At 43.5% G+C, this 11259-nt stretch overlaps 1 protein-coding gene across 1 annotated transcript; it reads left to right on the top strand.

Moving 5' to 3' along the window:
• Nucleotides 1–6517: 6517 nt before the first annotated feature.
• egr1 (early growth response 1) lies at nt 6518–10668 on the top strand. The gene is made up of 2 exons (XM_067518722.1): nt 6518–7251; nt 8079–10668. Exons 1-2 carry the CDS (start codon nt 7041–7043, stop codon nt 9404–9406), a joined length of 1539 nt encoding a protein of 512 aa, XP_067374823.1. The 5' UTR covers nt 6518–7040; the 3' UTR covers nt 9407–10668.
• The last annotated feature ends 591 nt before the right edge of the window (nt 10669–11259 follow it).

Raw genomic sequence — 11259 nt, 5'->3', positions numbered from 1 at the left:
TCTCCCATTAAGGTAAATGTGTGCATTATGTATGAATCTAGTCTCTTTAATCAAGTTGCGCCATTAACATGCACACCCAGTCACTTTCAGGTTCAGACAACTTTGACCCTGTGTTTTTTATGATACATAATTTAAATTTCAAGCATTAGAGCAAATTAGATTACATATAACTACTTATCAGTGGATTTTTCTGGTACAGTTCATGTGGTCAGTCATCAGTCCAAGACCCAAACTGACATTTGGCCTCAATTTCAGAAAAATCCATTGCCCCATATGCCAAATGGTTCTGACATTTATTCATTCTTCCCTCTTTTCCATTTTTTGTTTTCTGTCTTTTCCTTGAAAATATGCAATGTGTGCTGCAGTTAGTGCTGTTTGCTGTCTTTTCGCGTCAGCTGCCAAGTCAGCCGTCAGGCCTGTTGACATACGGCACTCTGACTTAAATGATTATTGTGTGATTGTAAAGGTTGGTGAGGCTTTCTGATGGAGACCTGTCTCCTCAGCCCTGTAGGCTATACCACATCGGCAGTCTCCAGCTGGGGTAGAGGGGAGGGCTGTGGGATGGGGGGAAGCTGGTGAGAGAGGAGAGAGGGGGCTTACCTGAATCAACCTGTCGTGCCTGCCCCCAGGCCCACCTATCAACAACCCAGCAACAGTCGCTTTCTCTTTCACCGTCTGTCTCAGTCTTTCTGTGTCTTGTTTTCTATCGCTTCCTATTCTTATCTATCTCTCTTTACCGATTTATCTCCCTGCCTCTCACCCTCTCAAGCCCTTCCCTTTACTTCTGCTCTGACACTACAAAACAAATAACTCTCACCTGAGCAGATGTGCTTCTCTCGGAAGTCATTTTCACTTCATAGCAGGTTACTGGGAACAGCTTTGGCCATTGGACCCAAGGAAACTATTTGTCTTGGCAACATTTGATCTGACTCAAAAGTCAAATAAACTCTGGAGAACAACTTAAAGGTCTGTGTGTGTGTGTCTGTGTGTGTGTGTGTATGTGTGTGTGTGTGTGTGTGTGTCTGAGTGTGTGTGTCTGAGTGTGTGCATGTGCGTTGCCTGTTTGTATAGCACCAGGTTTAGACAGGTCATCTTTTGAGAGACAGGGTGATTTCAGGGTAAGTTTACCAAATTTTCAGTAGCTCTGGGTTTGTGTTTATAGCTCATGCTTCAAAGATGAAAGGATAAAAACCAATCTATCTCCACTTTCTTGCCATTCTCTCACTAAACGTCAAGGGCCAAGGAGAGAGCAAGGGTGATGGCGTGACTGTCTGATGCAATAATAAACTCATACTGCTTAAAGCTGCTCTTCCACATAAACAAATGTGGACTGGCAGAGCTTCACATGACTGTGGACTAAAGCTAAGTTAACATTTCTGACAAAAATCTGAAGACCGTATTAGAATAAAAACATGTCTGTGAGTCTGGATGTTTTCTGTCTGAGTACGTATGTAGATGAGTCACACCCCAACGCGTTCGCTTAAGACAACAAACCAGCTGCTGCTCAGTCTGGACACTGAGGCCACATCTTTCTGGCTCCCTCGCTCTGTGTCTCTTCCTGTCTCACTCTTTGCCCATATGAAAACATCAGCACTGTGAAAAACTGTTGATTTTAGAGAGATCAGCCAATCAGCCCACAAGTGCTTTGTCCCGGCACTATAATGTGACATGTGGACTGGTTTATGCCTGATTTTCTCTTCCACAATCTAATGTAAATGCTTTAGGTTTGGATGGAAGAAATAAGAAAACACATCAGGAGCTGGTTGTAGAAGGTTCCACAGTCGTGCAAAGCTTTTATCTACGGGTTTTCTCTCTTGTGGTTTTACATACAGTACACTGTAAGAGGCTCATCGCTCATTGATCAATAACAGCGCCTTTACTGCCTTTACTTATCTGGGTGGGTAAAATTCTAAAGCATTTTTAAATCTGAGCAGTGGCCTCAGTGGTCTTGATCTTTAATTTGATCTGCTAAACTAATGCACTAGCTTCTCAAGCAATAAATCAAGAACTGTAACATAAAAGCTGACCTATTATCCGTAAACAAGCTGTGGTCTTGTCACCCACGGATTATAGTCTATGCCGCCCAGGCAAACACAGAAAAGTGTTTTTTTAGCCTGCCTTTAAATGTTATACAGTCTTGTACTGCGGCTGCTGCACTGTGTGGGGAAGCCCCGTCTTTCACTGCCGGTGACTCATCGGGAGCTGAAAGGTCATGGGTCAGAGCTTTTGTCGCAAACATCAAACAAGCGGCCAGGGGTGCTCAGTGAGTCATGCATTCTCATGGGCATGGCGGGGTCGGTTTGCAGCGGCCTTTGTTCTGTGTTGGTAATCTTCTCTCTGTCACCAACCGCTTTAGGAGACAACAACAGGCAGATACGCAGATACAGTACTTATTTGATGCTAGTGCCCCATTTCTGTAGGATTCCCTAACACCAATCCAGCTTCAAAGCCTGGGGAGTAATACAACATGATGGAACGCCTGCAGTGACTGTGAAGTGTGAGCAGATGGTTTTTCAAACATCACGGGGACCTAAAGCTATAGGAGGTCTGCTGCCAGAGTAAAATAAAGATTAACACAAGGCCTGAAATCCATTGATTCCTTGACTCCTCCAAACAGGCTGCTGCTTCGGAGCAGCAACAGGTGGTTTTCTTCTGCATTGTACTGTTACAGGCCATTAGATTTCAGTAAGTGAGCCGAGGTTTATGATGACCGGATCGTTGAGTGGAAGTGTCAAGTATTTAAACAGACATACGTACAGCTCTGGATGTCTTCATCTGCAGCAGTTTCCAGAATCCCATTAGATCCATTTAGCTTTTCTTTCTCGTCAATTAGACCAGAGATTTTCCATGACCCCTCTACACTGCCAGTCTCCTCAACAGTTTCCTCAATAGATTTTATCCCTCTCATGCCAGTTTGTCTTTTCCCAAGCACATCTTAGTCTGTGTGTTAAAGGTCAGGCCGTACACTCCTGCCTTCTTTAAATGCTGGGAGAAAAATTACATTTATCAAGTACCCTCCTAAAATGCTCTCCGCTCCTTTCACATCACTCCATGGCTATGGGCTAATATTCAGCCTGTCACTCTGTCCAGGATGATCAGTCATCCGCTCTTCTCTCATTTAATTATCAACTCTCACTGTGTGTTGTACAGGCCCTGACGCATCCAGGCCAAATTTCATTTTTTATCATCCTAAAATCCACCACTTTCATCCTACCCAATTTGACAAAAAGAAACTATCATACCTGTGGTCTGTGCTCCAAAATATCTAAGTAATCTCTTTCTCTCTGTGTCATTACATTTTCAATCCCTCCCTGTCTCCTCTGCCACATTATGTAACTCCCCGGCTTTGGTAGCTGTCATCCTCCACCTTCCACTCTTGATCCGCCGATCATGAAGCTCACCAGGCCAAACGCACCTGTATGCTAATGGGAAGGGATTGCACCACTGGTCGGCGTGGGCGGCCCTGGAAGTGAGGAGGTGCAAGGGGGGTAGCAGAAGCCTCTGTCTGCACTGTCCCCCTGACTGACTGCCTAGCATTGGCTGCTGACAAATGACAGCACAAAGCTTGATATTTGCTCCCACGTACAGTATGTGAGTGTGAGGATTCTCTCTCTGTCTCTCTCTTTCTATTTTTCTATCACCCTCACTCTTCCTTCCCACCTTCTCCATCTCTTTTTCTCAAAATGCCTCGATCTCCTCGTTATCTATACATATCTATTTCTTCAAGCTCTTTCCCCTTTCTCTTTATTTTTGTGTTCCACCTCCTCTCATCATTTCAACCTTCTCTCTCTCTCTCTCTTTTTTTTTGGCTTCCCTATTTACTTCTTTTTCTTTTCTCAGTTGCAGACTGGGGCATTATTAAATATTAACCAGTGCTCGTGCAGGGTGTGTTTGTGTGTATGCATGAAAAAGGGCGTGGTGGCTGCGTAGGTAAGAGAAGAGCCTTTTATTCTCTCCGGCTGGCAGAGGGTTGGAGTTGTATCAGGAGAGGACTTCTCTGGCTGGTTTGTGTGGGAAGAAATGGGGAACACACCGAGGAGAATGAACCAGCTGACCCAAACACACATGCAACAGTGCACACATGAGCACACATCCACACAAATGCATTTGCACTCGCACACACGCATAGACTAATTCTCCTTTCCTTGCCCTTACAGCATCTGGCTTCCACCCCTCCATGCATCAGAGTGACGGGAGGCCCAACAGCCACCGTGAATTGTTTATCATCTTTATTACTTTATTACTTTTCTGAGTGTTTTCCCTAACCTGATTTTATTACATCATCATCAGATGATGAGTTCTCTCGTCTGCTATCTCTGCTCTTTCTTCTTTGCTTTGCCACAAAATTATCGACTATGGTAACTGATGCATGACAGCAGTGGCAGATGCAGAGAAGCATTTGGTATCATCACCTTGCCACACATTTACTGTTTCTACCTCAGCTTTATCATGCCCTGTCTTCTGGTGTTTTTCCCCTTTAAAGTAACAGGCCAGTAAGAGAATTGGCAACTCCCTTGCTGCAAAAAGAAAACTGAAAGTCAAGTTGTGTGCAGTGGGAACACCATTTTCTTCCTAAAAAACGACACCACTGTGCAGTGCCTCATACCTTCAAAAGTGATTATATTGGATCATTTATATGTATCTGACTGTATGAATAAACAACATTACACATTCTCCAGCTGCACCCTCTGCTTCAGGCTTATTTGGATTTTGTAAAGGAACCTCTGCTCCAGATCATCCATAATATATGACAGAATTTTGCTATCAGTCTAATGGGGGTAAACAGAGAGATTTGCCACAGGCTAAATGGGAAATGCCCGGGAGAGAATGAAACCCAGTAAAGACCCAAAACCCACTGAGTGTACCTGAATTATGTTTTATGTTCTGTTGACATATCAATCTAGCTGTCTGTCTATCTATCTATGTACCTATTGTATCTATTCTTTTCAAAAGCTGATTTAATATTCTTTACAGTAGCTAAAATATTTAAAAGAAGCCTGCATATTCCGAACAAAAGAGCCAGCTAATCCCTCTATTAGTGCAATTTGTCAACTATAAGGCCTAATTAAAATATGTTTTCTGATTGCAAATATAACAAACACATGTAGATGATGGGAAGTTTGAACTTGACTTAGACTTTGAGTCTAAATAAAACGAAAGCTATTTGAAAAGCAGGTAGGCTCACCTGCACTGTCTTTTCCAACGACCACTAGCTCACTAGCTCATCTCTCTTTTCTCTCTGCCCCCTCTCTGTCCCATTCCACCCCAAAGTGTTCTGCCCACGATGTTTCCCAATGAGGCCGCTCGCATATAGATCCAGTCAGCAGCAAAGGAAACACATTGATTTTCCGTCATCATCCACCGAGGAGTGCTGGCGCGCCAGCAGAAGCTGAAGCAGCCGGGGTGCGGTGTCCCGCAGGCGCCCTGGCAGCTGTGCGCAGCGTTGTTAATGCGGCCCATTAGGCCGCTGAGTGGCGGAGAGATTCCCTGAATATTGAGCCGGGGACACCCCTCAATTAGACGGATCGCCCCGCACCTCGTCAGCATCCGAGGCTATCGGTTCTCATTAATCAATGACAAAGCCGAGAGAAATGGAAAGTTATTCTAGAGGAAGTTTGCTACCAGCCAGCAGACTTTGCACACTCTCATATATAGCATCGCAGTCTTAAACATGCACTATATATTAGTATGTATTATATTCCAAGAACATATTATACATATTCAAAAAGCCTAAAAAAGTACTGGAACAATAATACTTTTGTCAATATACACCTTGTCCCAGCCCCAAAATAAAACTTTGAAATATAGTTGGATATTATTTTTACTTGTTTAGGTTAAATTTATTTATCATTAAAAAAACGTCATTGTTGCATTTATAGCTAACTGTCTATAAGCTAAATTTAAGTGTTAAAATATTAAGTCTTAATGTAAATTTTACAAAAAGGAAATACATTTGTCTTCTACACAAAGTCCTTCACATGAAGTTTAATACTCCAGCTGAGGCTTTTTCTTTAATACAGAAGCAGTTTTCTGCTGCTGACATTAGTTATTGTTAGCGCTGGACATGATTTGCACTCCAGCCTCTCATTCACTGCCAAACAGCGAACAGCGCTGCCTTCAGGAAGTTCCAAATAAGGACATGGAAATGGAACCCACCGGAATAGGTCCTTATGTAGTCACGACCTTATAAGGCACGGCGGAGCCGGGCTTTCCGGCAGCAGCGCAGCCTGCTGCACAGATGGGAAATCCAAATCAAATCTACGGGGCGACGGGGAGAGAGCAAAATTACGCTGCTGTCTCACGGAGCTGTTTTGCTATGAAGTTACACTGATAGAGGACAGAGGAGCAGCGGTGTTGCCTTCACAATTTACTGCAAAAGCTTAAGATATAGTCTCTTCTCTCTGCTTTCCCCCAGGCCAGCGTCATGTGTCGTCCATTGCGGTGCCTAAATATGGGCTTCCTACGCTCCATATATGGACATCTACGTCACGCAAGAGTGTATAAAAGGAACGGGGAAACCTCTCAGCTCAGAGAGAGCCCTGAGAGCCCACACGAGCAACTGTTAGAGCGAAGATAGACAGAGAAACACATAGAACTCCCTAACTGAGTAATATAACAACAAAAGTAAAAAGTGAATTAAAGCAACATTCATCCAAGAAGGTCAAAACCTGTCTGGATAACTCATTTAATACATAGGGGAAAAAAAAAATCAAGATTAATCTTTTGATCAATTTTGATACATTTTAGGGAATGAGTGCAAAAGACACTTTTGATTTTTTCTGAAAAAAACAAGTGGATCTTTACTCATCTTAAAGAAAAAAACTGAAACCAACGGGACAACTGGAGAACAACAGACAAGGAGCGAAGCAGACAACAGCATCTTCCTTGGCATCAACAGAAGTGTGCAGCGCTCCCTGAGCTGGGCTAAGTAATTTCCTCCACCTGCGAGGCACCGCTCTGTCAGCGTGCATACAGACTCCCTGCACTTCTCACCAGCCACCAGCACAGCCTCCGTCCTGCAGCTTTAGCACCAGCAGAGGATGGCTGCAGCCAAAACAGAGATGATCCTCCCAGCCCTGCAGATCTCAGAGCCCCCGAGCTTCCCTCACTCCCCCATGGATAACTACCCCAAGCTGGAGGAGGTGATGATGCTCAGCACTGCAGGGACCCCCTTCCTCACCGCCTCCGCACCCGAAGGTGCAGGCTTTGGCTCCGGGGAGCCAGGAGAGCAGTATGACCATCTTGCTGGAGGTAAGAGCTTAAGATTTTCATGTTGTGCCTCTGGTTTTCTATCCTGTATATAAAATCAAATTTAAAAATTAGATCACATTATCCATGCTACACCAAGAAAAGATAGATAACTGTGTAACTTATATAATTATTTGTGTTTTTCTGAGCCATAAATACATATTAGGAATTTATCACATGGCTGATTTTAAGATTTTTTGTTAAAAATCCACATTTATTTGTTTATCATGGCACGTGGTGAGAAAATATATTCTTAAAGTGAAACCGCACACTACAAATACATTCAAATTGTAGCTGACTGTAGACAGTACATTAATTAACAATAAAATGCTACTTATAAACAAAATGACCTAATACAAATTTATAAACAATCTTTAACGATGGAGTTTAAATACTGCCAAGTCAGTCACCGCATGCCTATAGACATTCTTACAGCTCAGTTCCAATTGCATTCCTAAAACCAGCTGAACTGCAGTTTTGGTAATCAATTGCCTCAGGCTCTGTGATGGGCTTCAAGAATGTGTGTGTGTATGTGTGAGCAAGACAGAAAGACGGAAAGAAGGAAAGAAAGATCGAGAGACTGTGAACACAGGAAAATGCGATTCTAGAAAGCTTGCACAGCAGCCCCTGTTTAGATTTGGATGAGGCAGTTCAGAGTGGAGGGGCAAAGAGTTTAGTTGGACAGGGTTTCTCTGTGTGGGCACCTGACTGATGTTTCACAGAAGATAGGGGTGTCACAGTGCCCACTGCTCTGGCAGGATTCCCCCTCGCCCTCCCTCTGAATATAGAGATTTCGATTAATGTGTCTCCTCTCTCTGTGCTCCTTTCAGATACGTTAACTGATATTCCCTTCAACTGTGAGAAGCAAGTGGCGGAGCAGACATACCCCACCCAGAGGCTTCCCCCCATGTCTTACACAGGCCGCTTCACACTGGAGCCTGCCACCACCTGCAGCAACAGCCTCTGGGCAGAGCCCATCTTGGGTCTTTTCACCAGTCTGATGGGCAATGTTGCCCCCAGCTCCAACTCTTCCTCCGCTGTCTCACAGACCACCTCGTCCTCCTCCTCATCTGTCCCATCCTCCTCCACTTCGTCCTCTTCTACTTCCTCCTCATCGCAGAGCTCCAGTCTCAGTTCCTCCATTCACCACAGTGAGCCCAACCCGATCTACTCAGCTGCCCCAACCTATTCGAGCCCTAACTCTGACATCTTCCCAGATCAGGGCCAGGCTTTTTCCACCTCAACTGGAGCAGTGCAGTACCCTCCTCCTGCCTACCCAAATAGCAAGAGTTGCAGCACTAGCTTCCCCGTGCCCATGATTCCTGACTACCTCTTCCCTCAGCAGCAGGGAGAGATCAGCCTGGTACCCCCTGATCAAAAGCCCTTTCAGAGTCAGTCAAACCAGCCCTCCCTCACTCCTCTGTCCACCATCAAGGCCTTTGCCACCCAGACAGGTTCCCAGGACCTAAAGAGTGTCTACCAGTCCCAGCTGATCAAGCCCAGCCGCATGCGCAAATACCCCACTCGACCAAGCAAGACACCCCCACATGAAAGGCCCTATGCTTGCCCAGTGGAGACCTGTGATCGTCGCTTCTCGCGCTCTGATGAACTGACACGTCACATCCGCATCCACACGGGCCAAAAACCCTTCCAATGCCGCATCTGCATGCGCAACTTCAGCCGCAGTGACCACCTGACAACACACATTCGTACTCACACCGGCGAGAAGCCTTTCGCCTGTGAAATCTGTGGACGCAAGTTTGCCCGCAGTGACGAAAGGAAGAGGCACACAAAGATTCACCTACGGCAGAAGGACAAGAAAGCAGAGAAAGCAGGAGCAGTGGTGGTAACGGCAGCACCAGTATCAGCTGCCTCACCAGCCTCCAGCTACCCCTCTCCCATCACCTCGTACCCGTCTCCGGTGTCTTCTTACCCCTCTCCGGTCACCTCCTGCTACTCCTCACCTGTTCACACTTCTTATCCATCTCCTTCCGTTGCCACTACCTACCCATCGGTGTCCATGTCCAGCACCTTTCAGTCGCAGATTGCTTCCTCTTTCCCTTCCTCAGTTGCCTCCAACATCTACAGCTCTCCTGTCCCCACCCCACTATCAGACATGCAGACCACTCTCTCCCCAAGGACAATCGAGATCTGCTAAGAAAGAGAAAAACTTTTTTTTAAGTCTGCACCTCTCCTTCCTTAAGGTTCTTTGAGGGGAATGAAATGAGCATCAAAAGACTTTGTTTTCCCCTCCAAAAAGCACTTTTCTGTCTTCTCCCTGTGCAGTGTTAGGTGAATCTTGAGATTTACCTGAAAGAGAGTAAAAGACATGTCAAGGACTGGGCAAAGACAATAAAAGATGAAAAGGGATTTTTTTGTCTCTGTAAAACAAATGCAGCACTTCAGATGCATAAGGGACTGAACAGATAGAGATTAGAAACTGACACTGACGGTTCTCTGCTGTTGGGTACAGACAGAGACAGATACGGAGACAAACGGATTGCCAGCAGATGCTGAAGCACATTCGCCCTTGCAGGCACTCATACAGTACAAAAGACATTGAATGATATACATAAGCTACCATATATGTATATTGTACATGTGCCATGTTTTGTTTTTATCATTATTTGGTACCATTGATGTGAAAAATGATTTGCATATTTGCATTGTATTATTTGAAGTGAGCAGGGCCATATTTTCTACATACTTTCTCTATTATGTAGTGATGATGCTGTGATACGTTTTGACATTGTTTGAAAAAAAATCACTTAAATATTCAAGCATGAGTAAGAGTGATGTTACTTTCTGTTTGTAAATATCATCCACTGGTACTATCTCTTTCTCTTTTTCTCACATGTGACATATTGCTCGGTTATATGGACAAATAGAGAAAAGGAAAAAAAAGTACAAAAAAAAAAAAAAAGCTAAACAAAACAAACGCTCCCGTTATTTGGTGCCTTTTTGTGAAGCCTTGCTGATGTTGTGATTTGGCTGCGCGCAAGAGAGGATGCACTGCATCTTGCCTTAAGGTTTGAGGGAATATTTTTGTTACAGAATGTAAGTCTCAGAGGGAGGAAAACGGATGAGCTATGAGGGCACCGCTTCATTTCATTAGAATGTAAGCAAAAAAGGAGACAAATTATAAAGTATATTTTTGTAAAACCTAAATGTAAATATCCACATCTTCAAGAGCTGGAATGTTGAAGTTACCTACTGAGTAGGCATGGGATTCTTTTGTATGTTATATACATGCAGTTCATTATTTTGTGGTTATCTTTATTTTGTATTTGTGTTTGTTAAAACAAGTGACTGTTTCTGGCTTCTGAACACATTGAATGCGCTTAACTGCCAACGGGATATTTGATGTACAAGATATCCTCCCAGAAATGAAATATAAATAAAAATATGAATATATATGTATACTTGTTTTCATACTTTGTCACTCGATTTTGGTGTTTTAAAATATTTCCATTTGTGCTTCAGATCATTTTATATTTACTTTGCATTACATCCCAATCTTAATATTATCCATCCCTCATACATGAACATCATATTCCACCATCTTATACATGTATGTTAATTGTTTACAGATTATTGGTTGATTTAAATCTTAACTTTACATGACAAAATTCCATCCTTTACTTTAAACTAAATGTGCAGCATAAAAAATTTCCATTTCAAAAGAGTTTTCTCCAGTTGAACTCTGTATACGTAAATGAAAACACTAATGCATGACTCCCATGCCTATAAACACTGAAAATTATGGCTTTCTTATTTAGATCTAACATTCTCTTGACGATATTAAGCTTATCTAAATTTGTATTACAGTTTAGATTTTATGATACACACTCACTATGGTGTACACAGACTTCCAGCAATTTGATCTTTAGGCAAAATGACCCCCCCCCCCCCCCCCAAAAAAAAAAAAAAACAACCCAATCCACTTCTGTAAATTGTGTGGAGTGGGGTATATGAAACTGACTGTGCTTAGACATGCTGAGGGTTATTTTC

Source organism: Channa argus, chromosome 10 (genome assembly GCF_033026475.1).
Source record: "Channa argus isolate prfri chromosome 10, Channa argus male v1.0, whole genome shotgun sequence".
Classification (NCBI taxonomy): Eukaryota; Metazoa; Chordata; class Actinopteri; order Anabantiformes; family Channidae; genus Channa; species Channa argus.
This window is presented reverse-complemented; position numbering and strand designations above follow the sequence as displayed.

Bases quoted from the DNA above. Each gene is read 5' to 3' on its own strand.
- egr1 (XM_067518722.1), top strand. From the start codon at position 7,041: ATGGCTGCAGCCAAAACAGAGATGATCCTCCCAGCCCTGCAGATCTCA. The intron at 7,252-8,078 runs GTAAGAGCTTAA...TGCTCCTTTCAG, and splicing joins GTATGACCATCTTGCTGGAG to ATACGTTAACTGATATTCCC.